The sequence below is a fragment of the Chrysemys picta genome, chromosome 10 (genome assembly GCF_011386835.1).
Source record: "Chrysemys picta bellii isolate R12L10 chromosome 10, ASM1138683v2, whole genome shotgun sequence".
In the NCBI taxonomy this organism is placed as follows: Eukaryota; Metazoa; Chordata; order Testudines; family Emydidae; genus Chrysemys; species Chrysemys picta.
In genome coordinates, this window is record NC_088800.1 from 24,567,492 (window position 1) to 24,592,393 (window position 24,902).

At 40.9% G+C, this 24,902-nt stretch overlaps 1 protein-coding gene across 1 annotated transcript in view; it reads left to right on the forward strand.

Annotated features, from left to right (window-relative positions):
- Positions 1–24,902, forward strand: part of UNC13C (unc-13 homolog C) — a 402,369-nt gene that overhangs the window by 286,660 nt on the left and 90,807 nt on the right. Inside the window, exons 19-22 of the mRNA XM_065558178.1 lie at positions 16,693–16,819; positions 19,115–19,211; positions 20,289–20,432; positions 23,235–23,312. Of these exons, the coding sequence (XP_065414250.1) occupies positions 16,693–16,819; positions 19,115–19,211; positions 20,289–20,432; positions 23,235–23,312 (446 nt within the window). The remainder of the gene's footprint in view (positions 1–16,692; positions 16,820–19,114; positions 19,212–20,288; positions 20,433–23,234; positions 23,313–24,902) is intronic.

A 24,902-nucleotide genomic window follows, 5' to 3' on the forward strand; every position in this document is an offset into this window, starting at 1 on the left:
GCCTCCCAGGTTCCCATCCACTTTTGCTTCCCCTACTAATTCTTCCCGGTTTGTGAGCAGCAGGTCAAGAAAAGCTCTGCCCCTAGTTGGTTCCTCCAGCACTTGCACCAGGAAATTGTCCCCTACACTTTCCAAAAACTTCCTGGATTGTCTGTGCACCGCTGTATTGCTCTCCCAGCAGATATCAGGGTGATTAAAGTCTCCCATGAGAACCAGGGCCTGCGATCTAGTAACTTCTGTTACTTGCCGGAAGAAAGCCCCGTCCACCTCATCCCCCTAGTCTGGTGGTCTATAGCAGACTCCCACCATGACATCACCCTTGTTGCTCACACCTCTAAACTTAATCCAGAGACTCTCAGGTTTTTCTGCAGTTTCATACCGGAGCTCTGAGCAGTTATACTGCTCTCTTACATACAATGCAACTCCCCCACCTTTTCTGCCCTGCCTGTCCTTCCTGAACAGTTTATATCCATCCATGACAGTACTCCAGTCATGTGAGTTATCCCTCCAAGTCTCTGTTATTCCAATCACATCATAGTTCTTTGACCGTGCCAGGACTTCCAGTTCTCCCTGCTTGTTTTCCACGCTTCTTGCATTTGTGTATAGGCACTCAAGATAACTCACTGATCGTCCCATTTTCTCAGTATGAGACAGGAGTCCTCCCCTCTTGCACTCTCCAGCTCGTGCTTCCTCCTGGTATCCCATTTCCCCACTTACCTCAGGGCTTTGGTCTACTTCCCCCCGGTGATCCTAGTTTAAAACCCTCCTCACTAGGTTAGTCAGCCTGCTTGCAAAGATGCTCTTCCCTCTTTTCGTTAGGTGGAGCCCATCTCTGCCTAGCACTCCTCCTTCTTGGAACACCATCCCATGGTCAAAGAATCCAAAGCCTTCTCTCTGACACCATGTGCATAGCCATTCGTTGATTTCCATGATTCGATGGTCTCTACCCAGGCCTTTTCCTTGCACAGGGAGGATAGAAGAGAACACCACTTGCACCTCAAACTCCTTTATCCTTCTTCCCAGAGCCATGTAGTCTGCAGTGATCTGCTCAAGGTCATTCTTGGCAGTATCATCGGTGCCCACATGGAGAAGCAGGAAGGGGTAGAGATCTGAGGGCTTGATGAGTCTCGGCAGTCTCTCCGTCACATTGTGAATCCTAGCTCCTGGCAAGCAGCAGACCTCTTGGTTTTCCCGGTCGGGGCGGCAGATAGATGACTCAGTCCCACTGAGGAGAGAGTCCCCAACCACCACTACCCGCCTCCTTCTCTTGGGAGCAGTGGTCGTGGAACCCCCATCCCTAGGACAGTGCATCTCATGCCTTCCAATCAGTGGAGTCTCCTTCTGCTCCCTTACCTCAGATGTATCATCTAGTCCACTCTCCGCATTAATACCTGTGGAGAGAACATGAAAACGGTTGCTCACCTGTATCTCCATTACTGGTACATGGACGCTCCTCTTTCTCCTTCTGGAGGTCACATGCTGCTAAATTTCTTCACCGTCCCTCTGTCTCCACTGCGCAGCCTGCTCTGATTCTTCAGAATGTTGTGCCCGTAGAAGCATATCCTGACATCTGTCCAGGAAATCTTCATTTTCTCTTATGCAACGCAGGGTGGATACTTGTTTCTCCAGACCTCGAACCTTCTATTCCAATATGGAGACCAGCTTGCACTTTGTACAAACAAAGTCGCTTCTATCCTGTGGAAGAAAAACATGGCACAACCTGTGCAGGTTACAACAGCTGAACGCTCACCTTCCATATTACCTTCCTTCTAAGAGCTTCCTCAGCTGTTGCAGTAACTACTCAGAGAAGCCCACAAGATCAAAGCCTCAGAGGGCTCTCCCCAGGCGAACTCTCAGGCAAACTCCCTCTGTTAGCCTCTGCTGTTTCCCTCTCAGCTGGTTGACTGCTGACTGCCTTTTTATAACAGTCAGGCCCACTCAAGGCCCAGCTGGAACAAAGCACTCCCAATTCACACTTTTCAAACAAACGATCAAGCACCTGGTCAAACTGACAAACTGTCCCCACAACAGACACTCAGATACTCACCAACACAGCCCCCCTAATGCAGCACTTAGCGTACCTCCTCTCGGACAGATCCTAGGCAAACTCCCTCTGTTCGCCTCCGCTGTTCACCATCAAGTGATTAAAAAGTGGACTTGTAGCCTCTAAAGTTTTACATTGTTTTGTTTTTGAGCACAGTTATGAAACAAAAAAAATCTATATTTTTAAGTTATACTTTCACGATACTCTGTATTGTATTGTAATAGAAATCAATATATTTGAAAATGTAGAAAAACATCCACAAATATTTAATACATTTCAATTGGTATTTGATTGTTTAACAATACGATTAATCGCAATTAATTTTGTTTTAGTTAATCGCATGAGTTAACTGCGATTAATAGACAGCCCTAATTTAGATGGAAGATTTTTCCCACAATTAATCCAAACTGAATTAGCTTATGCTCAGCCTTAGTCCAGATAGATCATTTCCATTTTGACAAGCTACATCTATAGTACTGTAGCATTTACTCAATTGACATTCCAATCAATACTTGTCCCTTAGCGGATTGTTATCTAAGTATATTAATTTGATATACATATCACATGTGCTTTTTCATTGTTATTCATCTCTGAAACTTTATTTTTGCATTTTAAAGGCTGGAGTTACAAGCAATTGGACAAATGTTATTGTTTGTTTGATATTTATATATGTTGATACACATGAACTAAAGGAAAAATATCTCTAGTCACCTTGGGAATTTATACAGAAAAGTGACTCTTGTCGTGCTTTTTGTTCAAAAAGATTTGAAGTATTCTTTTGAACCAGACAGTTATGGGATCCTTCATGCAATTAACTTGTGACTAGCTACTAAAGCAGTGGTTAGAATATTGTTGTGGGAAAAACTCCTGGGTCTCAGCTTGCCTAGATAATAGGGAAACTGAACAGAATATCAAATTGATTGCATAACATCTTGTTTGGTTTTAAATCTCTGACTTATACAAAGGGTCTTAGAGTTTCAGTTTATATTCTAATTTTTATCAACTGAGGCATATCAAAAGCTGTGCAGCCACTTAGTATTTGTTTAAAATGCCATTCAAAATAAAGCAATTTCCTTAAAGTTAAAATAGAGGTGAACTGATTTTTGCAGCAAATAGGGTTTTGTTCCAATTTAGTAAACAGTTCATGTAATATTTCCTTTGTGTCATATGCCTCATTGAACAGGGCTGCTTAATAGGCATTATTTCAGTGTCAGAGCCCAAACACTTTCAACATATAAACTCATTAAGATTAGAACACTGACAGTTGTATTGCAGTCTCTATTGACTGCTGAAAAAACCCTAGACTCTTTCCTTAGCAAGCTAATACTGGAGAAATTATCACTTGATATGTAATGTATAACATGCCATATCTGGGATGTCTCTGTCACGAGTGTGCTTAAAGCAGCAATAGAAGTCCTAAAATCTCTTCCCACAGTACTCAAAAATCCTGCGGCCCAATTATCTGGTCAGTCATGCACATGCAACTCACAATAGCTTGTACAATAGCTCAGACTTACCAATTATCACATTAAAAAGCTCAAGGAAGTATTTTGAAAATATTTCTGTATTCTTTATCTGTTATCAGTTCTGTGCATGCCATTGCTATGGGATTTTGGATGGGATTTTTGGTGGGGATGGGTAAGCAAGTGTGTATTTTAAAAAACCCAGTACAAATGGAAGTCATCCCAACCTTCTTCCAAAACTTCAACCAAACTATAGACCCAGCTGTCAGAGGAGCTGGGTATCCACAGCTCCCATTGATCTCAGTTAGAGTTTTGTCTGTTAAGTTCCTATGAAAATCAGGCCCTTTTGGGAGACAATTAGAATTGTCATTATAATTTGTGTTGTGGTAGGGGCGAGGGTCCCTAATCAGGGAACTGAGCACTGAGGGTACACACACAATGAAAAAACAGCCTCTGCCTCAAAGATCTTACAACCTACGTAAACTCCAATATGCAGGAATACAGAATGCTGTCAGCTGTGTTACATCTGCATTTCAGGCAAGGTGCAACAGTTCTTCTGCTGTGGCTGGAGGAGAATGAATCCTTCCCTGGCTGCGGATTGGCAATGGAGCTGCTTTGCTGTCATTACTGCAATCCCCACTGTTTCTGCAGCCCCCTTTTTCAGAGCCACTATTGGCTGATGGGGCTACATAGCATCAGCTCTACCAGCCCTTCCCCAACACCTCTCTTGTTATGCTCCTATTCTGCCCATCAAACCCAACTACACAGGGAAACCCAAGAGTCCACGCATAGCGAAGCGGCATGTAGAACATCTGCAAGTGTTCCCCAAATCCTGCCACCTCCTCTATGCAGTGTAAGTGCACTAGTCTAGGTTCCTCAATGGCCATGGAGAATGGGGTGAAGTTTGCCCTGTTGGATTCTTTGCCAAATATAATGTCACCATGCCCATGGTTGGGAGATCATGTAGCATATAGACTTAAATATATTAGTGCACTTGATGTGGCTTTTCTTTTTAAAAGATTCCCCCTCTTGTCTGGTTAGAGGATGCTTCGGGAGAGGCTTTCCCTGTCCTTGAACATATAGGAATCCTCTTGGAGGGTGTCTCCATTTGCCCAGGAGAAGGGGTCTTTCAGGGAGTATTCATAGGCCTCATCCTATTAGCAGCAAGTATGAGTGCTGGGTTCACTACTATGAGTTTGGAAGAAGAATGTAGGCATTGGGACATGACTACCAGGGAAGACCTCATCAACAGTGTGATGAGATACCATCCTCAAAAGTTCAGAAAGGGAGAGTTAACCAAAGCTCTAAAAAAAGTTCCTGGATTGATTTGTGACTCTTCTTTTACAGGGCAGAGCTTAGTCTAATTCATCCACAATTGCATATAGTGCAAAGAGAAGAGTAAAATAACACATTTTTGTGATAAAATGCTCAGCTTTAACTTTGCCTTTACCAGGATTGGATGGTTTGTTTTTTTCTGTGCAGTAGATAAAATGGCAGTGGGCAGGCTTAGATTGGCAACTGCATTATGTCCTGTGAATAGATGCCAGCTCAGAAGCCACAATAAGCAGGACTTTTTTCTGCTTGATCAGTGGGGTCCGTTTCAGAGAACGTGGCCTTTTCAGTCAATCCAAGAACCCCCACCGTTTTCTTAAAAGTGCTAGAAAATATGTTAAAAATGCTCCAAAGAGATTCTCTTTCTAAAGAAGAACAGAAATTGGTTTCAGAAAATCCTGAAGGGTTTCCATTATTCCTCTGCAGGGCCAGAGTCCTGAAAGGCAGGTGGAGGAGATGCATCACTCAAGTGCTGATGCTTGGAGATGATCATAATGCCTCCTGGGAGCTAGGGGAGCATACAGAGCAGGAGGCCACAGATGCAACCCCTGCTCCCTGCAGTGTCCTCTCTCCAGCATGAATTGAGCAGGAGCATGGCTTTGCCTAGTCATGTGCCTTATGGGAACACTGCCTATCTTAGGGTTTCTTACACTGCTCACCATCACACTGCTGTACTCCCTTTTCCACTCATACTGGAATGGCCATAAATTGACTCATATTATAGTATCTATAAACAGCCTCCACTCTCTAGAGGTTGGCAGATGCCCTATAGTTAGTAGTCCAGACTGTGAGGCTTAAGCGTTGGCCTCCACTAGAGGTGGGGTGCAGAGGAAGGTTCCAAGACGTGGGTTCTAATTTGTACCAGCTGATGGTAATTTCCAAGGCACAATATGTCAGCTGGGGATAGCCATAGTGCAGGGTTCTCCAACCACCCTGCACTAATTGCTGCAGGGAGGGAGGTATAGGAGCCAAGTATGCCATCTCTTTGCCCAGTGGGGACTCCCTTCCCCCTTTCCTCATGTACATGTCCTTCACATCCGAAAGCTTGCTGGCTGATACACTGAGGGAAGGGGGTTTGGGACCTTCTCCAGGTAGCTAGCAGGAAGCAATGCCTGAAATTCCCAGTGAGAATGTGCCTGGCTCCTGCTCAGGGGCTCAAGGAGGCTGTCTCCTTGCACCCTTTTCCACTTTTTAGCACCCAGACAAGGCTCGTCACTGGTGAGCCGAAGGATTTAGTTATTTCCTTATGCTCATGATAATTTTAGTCCCAAATTAAATTGTCTCCAGCTGGCATCTCTTGCATAAATATTCAGCCATGTCTAAACATTGTTGTTTCAGCTGCAAAAGAAACTTGTACAACAGATGCTGCAAAATTCATCAAACTTGTAATTTTCAAAACATTTGGTGTTTTTACCATTAAATCTGTGTCTCGGTTTTGCTTGAGAAACCACAAGTCTCAGAGTAGTTTTATTGTTCATATTACAGTCCTTCCCTTGATTGAATTTACTAATATTATCAGACAAGAATAGTGATACTTGACCAAATTTACAATCCCAATTATATAAGTATGCACCAAGCATGTGGGTGTTGCATTACGGTACTACTACCCTTTAGTTTCATCGTGGTGCTAATTGCAAAGCCACTCTAAGTTTGTAAAGATAAATAGCAATGACAGCGCAGTCAAAAATTAGTATCTGTGCCTTGAGTCACATAAAATCATAGTTTGTAAAATATAGCAAGGAGGCATTGTATTAACTTTGAAGCCATTAGTGCTCAAGCAGAATCTGAAGGCAGAATGTGACATTTCAAAATATTTAGGTGGAAATGGGAAGGAAAAACTGAAACTCCAAAGTTAAAGCTGAGCTATTCAGCAGATGGGATTTTTTTAAAAGCACTGCCACAGTTTAGGACATTAATAAAGCTACTGTGGCAATTTGAGCTTTTGTTACTCGGGTGACTGCTCTTTGGTTTCCAGCACTCTGTGTCAGGGCTGGAATCATGATTACAGCATTAGCATTGAGTTTCTACACAAGGACACAAGTGATCTTAGAAGGTCACTCTTAGGGCTGTTTGCTCGTGGATTGATAATGAGAAGACAATCATAAGCAGTGTGACTTATTTGTCCAATGGTGCTAGGGCTGTGCTGCAGGACATTGGATGGTCTTCTCCCTCCCCCTCCCACCCCCATTTAGAATTGTTGCTATCAGCAGTGGAACAATGCACAGAAAATAAATCAGTGAGCAGCGGAATAGCAGAAAATACTGTGGGATTTTAAATGCATCATTGTCCCACGTTATTTGAATTCCTGTTGCCACTCAGTGTTGTATCTTAATGTTATTAGCTATACCAGTTTGCTATAAACCAACAAAACAAAACAAAAAGTTTAACCTATTGTCAATCTTTTTTAATTTCATACTATTTTATTGGGTGGAACGCAAAAAAAAAAAGATAAATTTGAGGCTATATATGTGTTTAAATATTTTAAAGACAGTGATACTTTGGTTAACTTACTGTAAAATATATATCAATGGTAAACAACACTGATCAACAAATTGACAGATAATTTTAATTGGAGGAGCTGATCTAAAGATCACTGAAAGTTCTCCTTAATTGTGTATATTTTGAATGATCTCACAATGCAGATAGATGGCCTTCACTGAATTCAAATTTTGTGGCTTTCTCAAACTATTGCTTTGAGGGATCACAAACTATTGCAAATAATTTAATCCCATTGTTTTTCAACCAAAGGAAAGCCTGTTTTAGAACTCCTCTGCCCCCCCCAAATGACTTTCACATGGCCTTATTTTAGGTGGAACTGCTTACAAAGTTTGGGTTAGGTTGCCTAACATTTTCCATTATAAGCCCTTGTTTTCAGTCATTTAGCATAACTTTAATTGTTTGGTCTGAAATTATCCATGCTTGTTCTCTGCCTCAGGCTGAATTTTGTTTGGATGTTTCAGCAAAAATGGTTCAGCTGTTTACAACAACAAGGTTAGGTAGTGGTAGCTGAGGTGTTGCTCTAATTTGCACAGCTGGCTGTGGTCTCCAATCTGGGATAGTCAGAGCACAATGTTCTCCAGTCACCCTGCACCAATGGCTGCAGGGAGGGAACTATAGAAGCCAGCTACACCAGCATTATGCCCAGTGGGGACTCCCCCACTCCGGGAGAATCCCCAGCAGGGACATGAGCAGAATAGGGCAGATAATCTGCCCCAAAATGTTGTATATGGCCACTAGACCTTTTTGAAATACCATGTTTGGGCTGCAAGCTGAAAAGCTGGGACTCCACTGGTATAGACCACAAATTTCAAACTTGAGTGCATCTACCTAAATCCATAATGAGGCACCTAAATAAGTGGCTGGACTGTCAGAGTTGCTACTCATGTATAACTGCCATTAAAGTTAACAGGAGTTCAGCATCTCTAAGAATCAGGCCATTTATATAGATTTCTAAACATGGATTTAGGTGCAACACTTTATGCACCCAAGATTGAAATTTTTGGCCACGCATTATTAATATCCTAAACATATACAGAATGTGTAATTAAATATACACATAGTAAATGTATTGACTTCTACACTGTGTAGACCTTGATTCACAAATATTTTCTCAATGATGCATTGAGTTATCTGGGGGTAATGTGCCATTAGCTCTAATGGGAAGTAGGCATGTCACCCTTACATATCTCAGTGAACAAATAAATTGCTTGATAGATACATTGCACTACTAGGAACATTTCACAGCACTTCCAAACCAAAGAGGTGATTAGCATTAGGCTTCCACTGCTAGAGACCCCATTTGTCTTGACTCAAAAATGAAATGAATGTGATATTCCTAATGTGATCCCAGACAGGGCCGGCGCAACCCATTAGGCGACCTAGGTGGTCGCCTAGGGCACTACAATTTGGGGGGTGGTGACCGCGGCGGTATTTCGGCGGCGGGACCTTCCGCCGCCTCTGTGGGGGCCGGCATTTCGGGGAGGGACCTTTCACTGTCTAGGGTGGCAGAAAAGCTGGCGGCACTCCTGATTCCAGATGAACATGGTTGCAAATAAAAAACACTGAAGTTGGCAGATTTAGTTCGAGACTGGCTCAGTGCTAAAAGAAAGGATGTTACATAACAGGGTTGAGCTCTATTGGAAGCAATCAAATTGTGCAACTATTGTGACATCTGTCTTCATCATGGCTGGCTTGTAGACCCCTGGTTCTCAGTCTCTCACTTTTATCATAGCATAGACTGTGGACACTGACATAAAATAGTCATGGTGGGAAGCTGGCTGACTGCTTATGTGCTACTGCATGTAACTTAACTGCAAGTCATATCTTGTGATATTGGTGTACAATGTATCCTCTAAGTTTAAAAATATAGAGAAAAAGAATTTCAATTATAAGTGTGATCTGTTGTACCTATTCCTAATGCATTGTATTTTAGATCTGAATTTCAATAACTAAATATAAATGAAAGGTATTACAAAGATTGTCCAGAGATAGAAAAAGCTCATTTCTAACTCTAGAACAAAAATCTGCATGGCTTGTAATATCACGACAAACTTTAAGTAGTGTTTTGAGTGAATGAGCCATCAAATACACAAAATTTTAAATGAGAACATTGGTATTACATTCAGAAATGTCTCTTTCTATTCCTGTATTTTGGGAATAGAGTATGGGTTTTTTGTAGAAGCTTTGATAAGGATTTAAACAATTCTAGTAGTGTAGAAACTTTGTCAGCAATTAAGGCAACCATAATATGCTGAGGACTAGTTTTGGCCATTAGCACTCTCTTTACTGACAGGATGCTCCATCACCCAGAATATTACTTTGAAGACAAAGCATATAGGACTGTCTACACTAGCACTTTGGGGGAAATTTCTCACCATTGCACAACTAAGGAACAGTTTCACAAGTGAGAGCAGTGGTGGGAGTACTAGGGTACACAAGAATGGATGTTTTTATTTCAGTGGCATCCACAGCTGCTGTGATCAGAATAGATGACATTGTGGTGAAAACACGTGTGCTGTGTCTATACAAATGCTCCCACCATTACTTATGCTGATGATGATAGTGCAACAGTGGCAGGTTTCCAGTGAAATTCTAGTAGAATTTAGATTACTGGGCTTGGAGGGTCAGTTTGCATCAGCACCCATATTTTTGTATAAACATTCAAATGTTGATGAACATGCAAGTGTCTCTGAAGAGCTGGACTACCAGATCATAATAATCAATTATTATAACTCTCCCTTGGTTCTACAGGGTCAGATGGTAGGTGTGCTTGGCCCTTTCCAGACAAAGTAAAGAGGATAGATCCCTGCTCTGAGTAGTTTACCAATCCAAGATCTGCATTGTGCCAGACGGACACAGCCCTATCTGTAGGGGACTCTGCCGAGGTGCTCCACCACAATTAGAACTCAGAGAAGTATCATGCAAAATATACTCCATGTTAGGGTGTAATCTGCATCATCATTTAAAATGGCACAGCCTCCTCCTGTGTACCTGGCCTGCTAAGTACGCTGGGCCCAGCATAAAGAGGTCATAACCCCATCTTTCCCTGTCTCCTTTTGGGCAATGTTCAGTACACAGAGGGAGCGTCTGCACTCTTGCGCAGGGTCTGTGATTGTCTCTGGACTCTCTGCAGCTCTCTGGACGCTACATAAAGCCTTCTCCCACACACTGTGTACTAGAGACAATCCAACCCTAAATTGGACATGCTGTAGCCTTAACACAGGCAAACAGAAGGATTAGGGACAATGAAATTAACACAATACCTGACAGGAGATTAATTGCTTATGCAATGTACACATCATTCTAGTTCCCTTTTTATTTTAATTAAGTTGTCTGAGAAATAGGGAGCAGCAGGAAAGTGCTGGGTTTTTGACTGGGGATAAACACAGTTGCATGGGACATGGGCTCCGGGAGTTCATTTCTAGACCCAGGTGGCAGTGTGAGAGAATACACAGGCAAGCAGAGTAGTGGGAGACAAAAGGCCTTGACATTTAAGGCAAGGAGTTGGAAGTATGAAATGTACTGCCACTGAGAGGCCTTTATCCCACCCAACCTTCCTTTAGCAGGCCTGCAAATGACCCTAATTCTCCTCAAGGTCTCCTGGCCTCTTCCACTTTCTTCCTCCCCCAAGCTATCTGCCTATCCTGACCAGATTCACAAGAGGCCAAAAAAACTGTGCTGACTTCCAGTCTGTCTTAATCGAATCTAGACAGTATTCTACTCAAACTGATGTGACGCCTCTAGGTTAGCAGCTACATCTTCAATCCTTTGATAGGTACAATAGATACACTGAGGCATGAACTGAAATTCATTACCATATAATTCTCATACTAATTCACTGTATGCATTTTGCAATCAGTTTTTGATATCTCACATGGTACTTATTGAAACTGCCCAAGTTTCTAGGGCTAAAATAGAAACAAACATCTTAATTTTGACTCTATTCTCCTGATTATTTTTACTCGAAGAAAAAAAATAAACAGAGTTGTAAAATAGCTCAGCATTTCTCCTGTATTTTTCCTTTTCTTCTGCTTTTAGTATGTTAACTTAGAACCTGACAATCAAGCTACTGTACAGTTAATAGAAGAGAGTTTAATTAGGTTACTTAACAGAAGTCACCATTGGAGCAAACAGTAATGAGATGAAAACATAAGCTCTTCACTGTAACTGTTTATAATTGAAATTGTCCAGTAGACACTTTTATACACATAGGACTCAATCAAATAATTTTCAAAGAAAACTACTTTAATTGTATTTTAGAAGCTTATCCATTAATTTTGACAGGGCACAAATTTTTTTGGTGCATTATTCCTTTATGAACAGATGAAGTTGAATAAAGTTTTTGTATATTTTTCAAGACATATGGTAGCTTTAAGGTATTTTAATAAATGGAGATTTATTTTCTACCTTCTAGGTGACTGCCTATTGTTTGTATATGGAAAAATGAGCCTAAATGTTTGATGAAGTTTAGCTCTAGGGCCTAGATCTAGATTTACAAAGGTAAATAGGTACCAAAGATCAAAATAGGTTTCAATGGCAGTTAGATGCCTAAGTATGATATACAAAGCAGGTTAGGTACCTATTTGCATTTGAAATGCCTAAATACCTTTATAAATCTGGTCCCTAGTCTAAAACTTTACTGCCAGCCCCATCTCTATAATGGGCTCAATTAACACCCTGGACCTACACATACAAATGTTGGGGAAGTTTGGATCCATGTCCATGCCTTTTGACTTGGACCCATTTCTGTTTGTATCTAATCACAGCAACAAAGATTGCTGAGTATGGGACAGCTGTCCATCTGTTGGTACAATTTCAAGAGGAGGCGAGGCAGGGCATCTCTGGGACTCCCTTCCCTTCAGTTATGCCAATGTGTTTATATGGCATCTGTAGGGCCCTACCAAATTCATGGCCATAAAAAACACATCACGGGCTGTGAAATCTGGTCTTTTGTGTGCTTTTACCCTATACTATACAGATTTCACGGCGGGGACCAAAGTTTCTCAAATTGGGGGTCCTGACCCAAAAGGGAGTTGCAGGGGTTATTTTAGTGGGATTGTGGTATTGCCACCTTAACTTCTTTGCTGACTTCAGAGCTGGGTAGCCACAGAGTGGCAGCTGTTGGCCAGGTGCCCAGCTCTAAAGGCAGTGCCCCATCAGCAGCAGTGCAGAAGTAAAGGTGACAATACCATACAATGCCACCCTTATTTCCGCGCAGCTGCCTTCAGAGCTGGGCGGACAGAAAGTGGTGGCTGCTGACTGAGGGCCCAGCTCTGCAGGCAGCAGCGCAGAAGTAAGGATAGCAATACCATACCATGGCATCCTTACTTCTGCACTGCTGCTGGAGCAGTACCACAACCCCTCCTACAATAACCTTGCGACCCTTCCCCCACACACAACTCCTTTTTGGGTTACAATTACAACGCCATGAAATTTCAGATTTAAATAGCTGAAATCATGAAATTTATGATTTTTAAAATCCTATAACCGTGAAATTGACCAAAATGGATGGTGAATTTATTAGGTTCCTAAGCATCTGTCTTGCTGAATCTGAAGACTCTTTCCTTTGATTGAACAACTGTTTTATTGCATATTTGGAAATGGGCTCCTGGTGATTTCCACTGTTCCATTTCCAGCGTTCATTGAGCAATGATGCCTTTTAAAAACTGAGATACATTTTAAATTGTTTTCTTGGTGCAAAGATGTGTCAGTTGAGTTTCCTAAGGTAGCTTTGGGAACATACAAGAAAGTGGAGTAAGTTCTCTTCACAATAGTTTTTTCTATTAAGATAGGTCAGGGAAAGCAAACAACATGTCTTACCACTTCGTGTTGCCATCTTCTCCATTGAGAGCTCAGGCAAAAGGGTGATAAAAGCCGACAGCGGGGGGATATCTTGTAATCAAGAATATTGATGTGTGTTGAAATGCTTGAAAGTAGATTATGAGTAAGTGTCTGCAAAAGTGAATATTTTTAGCCTAGTTTTGCTACAAACTACAGCTGTTAAAGTCAGTGGGAGGATCCCCATGCCTACCTACTAGGTCAGAATTTGGCTCTTTATATAAAAATAAGCCTTTTAGGAATACTGTACTTAGCTAATAAAAAATAATATTTTTTCTTCAACTAGATGATTAGATTAGAGATAACAATTTTTATGAAGCATTTTTATTCTTGTAAAATATTCCTAGCACTGAAGGTTAGGCTCATTTACATTCCAGAGATGAAATTGTATACAAAATTATTATGCAGCAGTTTGAGGAACTACTTAAATGTTTTGTTTTGTAAATTTAATGAGAGATTTGAATCTCAGTTGTTAAAATTAAACATGTAGTATATCTAGCTACTAAATAAATGTTAAAGACTCATTTAAACTCTACTGGACTGTGTGAAACCAACACTTACGTTCTCATTAATTCTGCATATCATGGTTGGGTTAATAAAAGCGCTGAAATCATAGTAACAGTTAAGAGTGTTTGAATCTGGCTTTGCAATTCATCAAATGTAAAGTTTTCTAGTTTGTTTTATTTTCATCTTTAAAGTGCTGGCTGGGTAACTGTATGGAGAGACGGTAATATGAAGTCAAGTCACACAAAAATATCTCTTGCTCTCTTTGGCTTGTTTAAAAAAAAAATCAAACTCTAACATTTTCTACATTTTTGCAGTGGCAAAGAGGTAGAGCAAAGATTGGGAACTGTTTGGATGATTTGTAACTGCTAGTGGCTCACTACTATGCAGGTGGTAGTCTAGGACAGCAAAATACAATTGACAGAAAACTGTGGGCTGGTAGGCACAGATTTGCTAGTTTGCCTGAGGCAACAGAACACCAGTACTAGCTTTGGATATTATGCAATTGCACAGTTTATTTTTAAAGGAAATTTGTACATACTTTATTCATAAAAAGGGAACTTGTCCTTCCTTTGATAACTACAGCTTGTCAGCATTTTACATGAAATCCATACATGAAGTGTATTGGTATTGATCATAAGCTCTTACCCATTCCTTGGTATGGAAACATTTTAACAATATACGAAGTTGCCATAATCAAATTGTTCATTCTCTTCCTCCCTGTTTGATGGCACAGTCCTTCAATGCACAGCTGGTGGGAGATAAAGGCATACATTTCATGGTTCCTTCATCTACAGTAAAAAGTTCCACATCCCCCCCACACCTGGTCTTCTCTTGTATTCCCTTGTTATTTAGGTGGACCACACATCAGCATTATTATTAAAGTGGAATGCCTGCAAGATAGCTTTTACATATGTCTAAAGTTAGGATTATTACAGTTTTTTCAAGTAGTGAGATTCTTTGGTGTTGGAAGTAGAGCTGGGTGAATTTTTTTTTTTTTTTTTACACACACAGTGAAAACTGTCGTTTCAGGTGAACCAAAACATTTCACAAATTTGCATCATTTCACTTCACTGTTTCAGTCTAAACGTTTAGAATTTTCTGTTTGAAACCATTTTTCATTTAGAACGTTCCTTCAATTTTATAAAAAAAAACAATTAAAATGAAAAAGCTCAAAATCCAAGTGAAACTTTTTGATTTATCTGAAAAGGGGGGGTGGGAGGGGTTCGAATTTTTGCAACTTCCAAAATAGTTGTAGAGAGAGGCCCTTTATTCCAAAACCCGAATACAGATTTGGAATGTGGTTTTAAAAAAGTAGAAAATGGCCACATGCAAAGCCTGCTTGCTGGGCCCAGGTGTAAAGTGATCCCTGGAAAGGCACAACTTTACCTGTGCTTTTCATGAAATTGAAATGCTCTAAGTAAATAGAGTTTACAAGCAACAAACACACAGTGTTTAGGAACAGTGCCCCCATTCCACTCCCCTACTGTAATACAATTTCTGCACAACTGAGATACTGACAAAAATTGCTACCAGGGTAAAACACATCTTCTAGCTGTCCTGTGTATTGGGAGAAACTTCCCTCCCTTACATCCCTGGATAGGAATATGTAGGCAAGGTGGAGGCACCAAATTTAAAAAGCAGTTTAATAAAATGACACTATCAAAATGGCTCTTCTATTGGTGGTTGTAACGGGGTTGGGCCTCACCACTCGGCACCTCCTACTGGTTGTCTCTGGGAATTAGTTTTGCCCAGTGGAGCACCCCCTCCTGGTGGTGTCCCATCCATCGTCTCTCCCTAAGTAGCAGGGTAGTGTGGCCCAACAGCCAGAGTCCATGTAACTCCCCTCAGTCTCAGGGTAGTGTGGCCCAATGGCCAGAGGTGTAGGGGGACCCGGGCCCTCCCTCTCCACCAAGTCCCGACCCAGGGCTCGCCTAATGGCGCGGTTCCCCTTGCCGTTGGCTCGGCAGGTATCCGGCCACAACACGCCGAGCGTCAGTGCTGCTCTAATGCTGCTTATCCCTCAAGTTCCCCTGGGTCACTTCCTACCTTCAATATCGTGGTCTCCTCCGGAGACATGGGTTCCAGTCCGTTCCCCTCTGGCGGGTCCTCCGTCTGAGATGCAGGGTGTGGGGTGGCTAGGCTGGCTCCTGGAGCCCCAAGCATTGGCTGCCCCTCCTCAGGAGCTGGCTGTGTGCATCCTTCTCCTTCAGCAGTCAGCCCCAAGTGAGCAGCTTTGGAGGCTTTTATACCTAGTCTCCATTTGGAGCATGCCCAGCAGGGCTTCCAAGGCAGGGCTTCCTCTCCCAGGAAGGAAGGGTTAACCCCTGCTGTGCCAGGGCGGGGCCGCTTTGCCCCATCACAGTGGTGCGGAGGAGGAAAAAAATCAAATATATTAAGAGTTGTAGGGGTGTCTTCTTCTTCCCACTTCTGCAATTTATTGAGTATTAACTACACACTATAAGTGTAACCTGTTTAAAGCTACAGTAGTCACTTCTTCAGACTTTTCCAATAGTTACGGCTAGCTATTATTTTCTTTTGATTACCTCGTGCTTGTATTTTTATTTCTTGCCTATCTTCTTTTCCAGTGCACTTCATACCACTCAAAGAGGAATCAGAATAAGAGAAGAGAGTTTGATATATAAATTATTAGAATATTCTCCTTCTTTTATTGAATATTCATTCTCCACTTTTGCAGCAAGACACTATAGTATTCTACTTAATCTGTGAAAGTATTCTCTTTACTTCACAAATAGCTACAGATCATTTCAGCGATGGAGGCTTCAAAATGTTTTACATAATTTGTGGCCTGACATTTTCCAGGTGCTGAGAAGCCACAGTTGAAACTGTGGGTGCTGAGTTCTTCTGAGAAATTAGACCACTTGCCCTTAGCTGCAAGTACTGTATAATTTATTTCACTAGTGCTAGTAATGTTAGAAATGGCATTGAGACACAAGAATGTTATTTACAATCAGAACTTTATGAAATGTTTTTATTTTCTCTATTCTATAGAACATGAAAAGCAGCGGTTATGCAAGAGCACAGATTATATGAATTTGCACTTCAAAGTGAAATGGTTTTATAATGAGTATGTGCGAGAACTCCCTGCCTTACAGGATGCAGTGCCCGAGTATTCTCTGTAAGTAGTGGGGAGAATTTCCCCTGAGTTTGTGCTCTGCTTGTTAAGTTTTATTTTCTTTAAATATTTATCTGTTATAACACTAAAAGAAGAGTGCATTTAAGCTAAGCAGCACTCATAACCCTTTCTTTATACTCTTCACATATTTCTGCCTTAATTCTTTATTCCCGAAAATAAGTTATACCAGATATTTTAAAAATTGTTAACCATTTCAGATTAATGTGTTTATTCAACAATTGCATTTAATAGAAGGGTTTCACAAATGGCAAAATCTTAAGGTTAGAGGATCCCAGGGGACGGCAGAAAATGTGGGTATAGCAACAATATTAGTTATTTGTCATTATAGTCATTTCATGCCAAAACCTGGAGTAAGATACAGCACTAATGGGCAATAAGAGCAATAGACGTTTTTATTCCATATGACTAATTTTCTTCTGTTGCTTCTCTTTTCTTCTCTCTTGCTGCAGTTAATTCACGCTTTTAGTCCTATGCTCTATCTTCATTCACATTCCTATGTCTTCTGATTTTTAGAATTCCAATAACTTGCCTCAGAAAGTTTGGGGGTCTGTCATTGGTTTCCATAGACCATAAATCCAAAACTGCAAATAAAATATACCACAGCTGAGGTTTTACCAAATTAAAACTACCTCCAGCTCATCCCATTATTAGTAAGAATCCAAACATATGCTAAAAAAAAAAAAAACGATGGAATCATTCTTGATAAAGGACACTTTCTAATTATCAGACGATAGAAGCTCACATGCTCATGCACCTTGATCTGTGCATGATGATCCCAATCCTTGTTGGTTGGGGAGGGAACAGAGGGGGGAAAGTTCATCCTCCTCCAGCCCCACAGAGATTCCTTAGAAAAGATAATACACCCTCATTATCTTTGCTATTGAGAGCTCCCATTGCAAGGACTTTAGGGGCAAAAACGGCCTGAAGGCTATCTTAGTAATATGATTCCAAATGCTTCCAGGATGATTCCAAATGCTCACCCGGGGCTAGAACTATTTGCCTCCTACACTTCCCCCATGAGCTACATGGTGATCCACAGGGTTTCTAGGCAGATCTCATGGCCAATTCTGTGGCATTGACAAACTCCCAATAAATTGATAAGGAAGGAACTCCAGGAGAGAACCCTTACAGCTGTCTTTGCTCAGAATTCCTTCCTTTACTTTCAACTGTGGGAAGAGGTTATGAGACCCCATATGTTTATCTACATATTCATAGAATCAGGAGGTCGTCTAGTCCAACCCCTTGCTCAAAGCAGGACCAACCCCAGTTAAATCATCCCAGCCAGGGCTTTGTCAAGCCGGGCCTTAAAAACCTCCAAGGTTGGAGATTCCACCACCTCCCTAGGTAACCCATTCCATTGCTTCACCACCCTCCTAGTGAAATAGTTTTTCCTAATATCCAACCTAGACCTCCCGCACTGCAACTTGAGACCATTGCTTCTTGTTCTGTCATCTGCCACCACTGAGAACAGCTTAGTTCCATCCTCTTTGGAACTCCTCTTCAGGTCGTGGAAGGCTGCTATCAAATCCCCCCTCATTCTTCTCTTCTGCAGACTAAATAAGCCCAGTTCCCTCAAGGCCCAGTTCCCTCGTAAGCCATGTGCCCCAGCCCCCTAATTATTTTCATTGCCCTCAGCTGGACTATCTCCAATTCGTCCAAATCCTTTCTGGGGGGGGGGAGGCCCAAAACTGGAAGCAATACTCCAGATGTGGCCTCCCCAATGCCAAATAGAGGAAAATAATCACTTCCCTCGATCTGCTGGCAATGCTCCTACTATTGCAGCCCATATGCTGGTTCTCTGGATATACCCAAATTTGGTATTTATTTTAATGTTATTAAGGGGAAAGCCCTTCTCCATAAAATGCACATATAACTCCCATTTATAGCAATTAGTGTTTTAGCAGAATTCATGCTTATGATGTGAAAGCAGTTAAATAACAAATAGGAATGCTATTTTATAATTAAAGTTGGCCAAAATAAAAGGATCATATTTGCAACTCTAATACTGAGTGTGACATCTTTCAAAATTACATTTTTGCACCTGCCAAAATTGAGTTTATACATGCAAATCCAAAGCATACCATACGCAGTAATGTATGAATGAAAAAATTATGGGGACATTTTAGAAGTCAGGTCAAAATCCAAATGGTTGATATTATATATAATCATAATATTAAAATGCCTTAATGTCATAAAAGAGCAATAACTCTGTGTATATTCCAGAATAAAATGAATATTTTAAGGCAAACATGAAACATCAATGGTTGTAATTTTTAGATGGTTTGAGCCTTTTGTCATTCAGTGGTTGGATGAAAATGAAGATGTCTCAATGGAGTTTCTTCATGGAGCACTGGAAAGAGACAAAAAAGATGGAGTAAGTCCTTTTTATAAAAAATTGTTTTACGTCAGGAAAGAGATTTGGTATTACAACGTGCCACACAGTATAGGTACTCCTTATGCTGTGTCCTTATTAGACATCACATGCTATGCAGAGTCATTACTGGCCAGTACTTACCCTTCGATGCTAACCCTATGGCCAGATTCCAACTCCTGAGTGATTTTTTACCTACCTAAGTTCCCCTTGCAATTGCAGAACTTATTAGCTGCTTGCCCTACACTAGTGCTTGATGCTGCTTTGCACTGCCCAGCAGCTGCTACATTTAATCTGGGAGGTGACAGGCCTTCAGAGGTTCCTTTCTGTAGTTTCTGTATTGGTTCATACAGAACTTTCAGATGAGCACCCTTTTGGATGAACATTTTTATAGAAAAATATCTTTATCATATGTTTATTAATGCAGTGCCATGATAAAAATATTACTACCGCAATGCTATATTAATATAATAGTAGCATTCTCCAATAAGGAGGGGGAGTATCTACAGTTATTAAATTCAAGTCTCATAAACTGCAAATGACACACTTCCATAAGATCATATTGCTGTTAGACCAAAAAACCATGGGTAAAATCCTGGCCCTGTTGAAGCCAATCAGTGTGTTGCTATCGACTTCAGTGGAGCCAGGATTCCATGCTACATATTTTGTGCAGAGATTCAGGTACTGATGGTACAGCTCCAAAGAAGGCTAAATATTTATGTCCTAGTCCTGAAATGCAGCCCTGTAGCGCTGACTCCTTGGGAGTGCTAATGAAGCCAATGAGACGCCACATAGGTGTAAGTGTCTACACTAGCAGATCCCAGTGCAGGAATATTGCTGTAGTTTGTAAAGCTTCATCCTGTTCCCAGAACAAAAGAAAAGAACACATAAAATCACTGTCTGTGTTACACCCTGTAAAAGTGCAAGCAATTTTTTTTAATTTCCATTTTCTTGCTCTAGGATGGATTTAAAGTATTAGAAATTCAATGAATACTGTTGTATTGTCAGAACGTGGGTTTGCAAATGTTAACTCATTTTAATTGGGGTTTTTGTTCCCTCCCCCTCTTTATTCTCCTCTAGTTCCAGCAAACATCAGATCATGCCCTTTTCTCTTGCTCTGTGGTAGATGTCTTCACACAACTCAATCAAAGCTTCGAGATTATCAAGAAACTGGAGTGCCCTAATCCTGAAGCACTGTCTCATTTAATGAGAAGATTTGCGAAGGTAGATTAAAATCAATGCATTTTGACCAAGTTTCAGAGAAAGCGACATTCTGTTGTCGTGCTTAAAACATTCTAATGTTATTTAGAACCAATATTCCCTGTTGCAGACCAGGATCCTTAGAGAAGTTGCTTTGTTTTTATTCTTGGGAAATGACCAGTTTATTTTCTCTTAATTCATCACCCAAATTGAGGAACTCTAATCTCTGGACTTCATGTTTTAGTAAAACTAGATATGAGCATATGTTACCAAATGGCTTGACTTCTTTGGTGTTCTTGTTAATCATTGAATCACTACTTAGATTTCAGAGCAATTCATCAGTGAAACATAGTGATCTGTCGGGTCTGTGGGATTGCTGGAAGAAATCTGGAGCCTTACTTCTGCATAGTTTTGGCACCAAAGCATTGTTGGTTGAAGCCCCTCCAGAGTGTGTTTGTTTGTTTCTTGCTCTCCCACCTCATCAGCATGTTGGTCCTGCTGATGGATAGTTTGCCCTGCTAGGCTGTTTTGGAAGCTTGGTGAATTTATGAGCTTTTCTTGAAGACCCAGTGCGGCTAGTTCATCTCTCATTCTTTGATGTCACTTAAAAATCAACAATTTTCCATTTTCTGTGGATTGCTAAAGAATACATTGAAAAGTGCTGATCTCTGTGGGATCTTATGTGCTGCCCTCTATTTCTCCATTTTAAGGTTTCACCACTGATAAATACTCCCTGCTTAATGTCTATCAGCCAGGATTTCTTAACTTACTTTATTGTACAATATTTCTAGCTATACGGTATCCTTCCAACATTTTGAGCCAGATCCTTGGCCCCTGCAGCTTAAAGGGACCTAAACTAGCCCTAAAAGGGCTTCTAAAGATTCCCCAGAATGGGGATGCCCTAAGCTGGCGTAAAGCAGGCATAACTGACTTTATACCACTTACTCCCCCCATCTCTGATATAAGGAGAATGTCAGGAATGGGGAATGCATGATAGGAATGTGTCGGGACAGGAGGGCCAAAGCCAGAGACCCAGGTTTGGAGAGAGGAAAATTTACTTTGAGCCATCTTACCACACGCCAATGGCATCAATCATCAGCTCAGCATAGAAGAGGATATGACCTTCTATATTTGTTAAAGCAATGCCATAGAATTGCCAGATCGCAAGCATCGTCAGGAGCCAGAGCCAGTGCTATGACAAAGACCCTCATTTCCAACGTATCCCCCAGGATCTACAGGGCTTGGGAGCGGGTCAGTGCATGATGGGGGAGGAACTCAAGGAGGGAATTGTCATAGGTCTTTCCTCCCCAGAGCTCTCAGCTGTGGGCTTTGCTTTGGAAGGGGAGGCAAGCAGCATGATCTAGTGGATAGAGAACTGGACCAGGATTCAGGAGACTTAGATGCTATTCCCAGTTTCTAAATCCAGCTGCCACTGCATTGTTAGGTGACCTTGGGCAAGTCATTTCACTGCTTTGTGCCTCAGTTTCCTCATCTGTAAAATGGGGGTAATCATGGTTGTCTCCTTTGTGAAGCACTTTGAGATCTGTTGATGAAAAGCACTCTACAAGAGCTAGATATTATTATTTTGCTCATTATGTTTCTCAAAATACCATAAGTGGTTAAGCTACATCATGTGCTATTCACCTGCCATTTTTTGTTTGCTTTTTAACCTAAGGTTATTTCTGGGTTCTATGGTCTGAGTCACAAGTTTTAGACCATAAACATGTTTATTTTTCTAAATGCCAAAGATTAAACATATTTTTCTTTTGAAAATAGACTCCACTGCTGAGACCTTGCATATCAAGTTCTAACCTTCTGCGGGTATTAACAGCCGAGTTTACAGGGTTCACCCTTAAAGACTTTCCAGTTGCCTTAGATAATTAAATAATATCACCTGAGCATTTATAGTATTTCCCTTAATTCCCAGAATAATAACTACAAGGAGGTAGAGTAATACTGCTAATACAGGGTGATCACTGTATATATACTTGAAAGGCAGTGTTTGTTATAGAGCCTTAACTGTAGTTATAATAAACCTATCTGGAAAACGTGGTGCTGTGTGCAAGTGAAATATCACACTTCAGGTAAAAGCCAAAAGTAATTTTCTCTATCATATTTGAAGGCAAGTTTGAACAGCTGGGGGTGGATCAGCCACTTGTTTTTTCTAGGTTTATTAATCTGCTGTTTGATAAGCTAGCACATTTTGTTAGGCCAGCTTTCTACTTGGATTGCCACATTCTCTTGCAAGCTTTAGAATTCTATTACAATGCCAAGGGCTATGAAATAGTTTGTATTTACACATAATTCTGTGCTTTCATCACAACTTTTCTCAGTCTGTAAACAAAGTATATATTCACGTGATTGTTAAGGATTAAGTTCACATTGCTGGGGTTTAAACATTGCTGCTTTGGTTCTTATTTGTCCATTATATTTTAATCTGTAGGTTGTCACCTTAGAGGATTTTGAGCTCACTAACGTTCTGCTTAGTATATGTCGCACAATGCACAAACTAGAGCCCCCAATGTTCTTACTTCTCAGTGTCAGTATAACTAAATGCAAAGTGTTTCTGTTATAGAAAATTACATTCCATTAAAAAGAAACATTTATCCATTGTGAAGGGATTTAAAATGTGACCTTTCCAATTTTCTAAGCAAATACAAACTAAAATTTTGTAAATTTAATCCAGAACAATTTTCTATCATTTACAAATATTATCTGCTTTGAAAACAAGCCTCCACTTTCACTTGAATACTATTCTGTATTTTTACTTACAATTCTTCAGAGATGATTATATATCTCAATTAAACATTTCCTTTTCCACCCTAGACTATCAACAAAGTGCTCCTTCAATATGCTGCAATTATTTCAAATGACTTCAGTTCATACTGTGATAAAGAAATTTTGGTAAGTAAAATTTAAAAAATACTAATATTATTTCAGATATTATTTCTGTCTTTAAAATGTGCACTTAGAGCTCTTATTATATTTACTGGAAATATGATCATTTTTATTGCAAGAAAATGAATGGAAAAAGGGAGAGTTTTTTTCCAGATGATAACCTATTTTCCTTGATTGCATACATTGTAATGTAACAACTGATGGGGGTGAGGGAAGGAAAGGATAAATGAATATTAGAAGGAGAAATACTATGCACAGAGAAGTGTGGAAGAAACTGGTGATTTCCTATATCTGAAGTGATTACGTTGATGGGGATTTGCACCCAAAAACCTTAGCTCTAAATTAAGGAGGTTTTTGTGTCTGACAGAATCCTATATTCTCTCCTAAATCCCAGTAAATGATAAATGACTGTAATATGACCTCCACCCTTCTACTCCTTGTCCATACAGTAGTGAAAAAGAATGGTAAGCTATTGTGCTGCCTTGTTGGCTGCAGAGAATTCTTGAATAACAAGCCCGACGGACACAGCAGTAAATGAGACACAGACAGTGCAGTTAAATAAGAGTCACAATATTATTAATGACTTAACATAACCTAGGAACACCCCCGCAGCAAACTGACCTAGTGTATGCTGTCACTACTGTGCCATCAAGACCAATACACCCAGGAAAAGCCTTGTTGGACCTTGCCCAACAAGTACCACACCAGGAGTTGGTACATGCCATAACTGTGTACTACCTTGTCCTCATCTGAGTAACTGAGGTGCAACCCAAGAGGTACCTCATTCTGTCTGTATATTTAGGTTCAAACTCATATGCAGGACCTGGCCTTAACCTGTCACACTTTTATGCACAAGTATGGGGTTATGTTAATTGTTCCTGCACCAACAGCAATGTTTGGGACAAATACATAGTTGTACAGGGACAGTGTTTCTCCAGTCCCAAAAGATTGGGCCTTGCTTGTGCTCTGGGAAGATAGAAAATCCCAGACTGAATGGCTAGTCTACAGTCCTGGAGAATCCTTTCTCAACCCCTAAAAGGTGATCAGCTGAAATTCAAAGCCCACTTAGAATAGCAATAACAAATTAGGATGTGCAGGAACCACGGCGGAGGGAAGAGACAGCTCAGCAAAATGATGCTGAAAGCCAAGAAAGCCCTGCAGTAAATAACCCTCTCCCAGTCCCTTCCAGAGAGGCAACAGAGCTATTAGCCACCAGCCATAGCACCCAAATTGTCCTATTTGGCACTGCAGGGGACTGGCAAAGGACAAATAGCGAGCACCCACATGAAACTCAGAACACAAGAAAATCCTCCCAGAGTGCAGAAGGACTGTCTCACCCATTGCTGGTCCTAGCAAACAGTCCCTGAATAGAGTGGGCATTCTGTGAGGTTCTTTGCACATCAACTCCCATTAGAGTCTAGACAACGTAAGGGTGTTTAGCACCTTGGAGCAGTATCCCGACTTCTGGCAGGACTGAGCCCAACATCTTAAACTAAGCTAAAGAGAGAATTTTGAGGGAATGAAAAGCTGGTGTTCAAAAACCCAGAAGTTCAGAACTCTTTTAGAGATTTATGAAAGTTGAGAAGTAAACTGGAG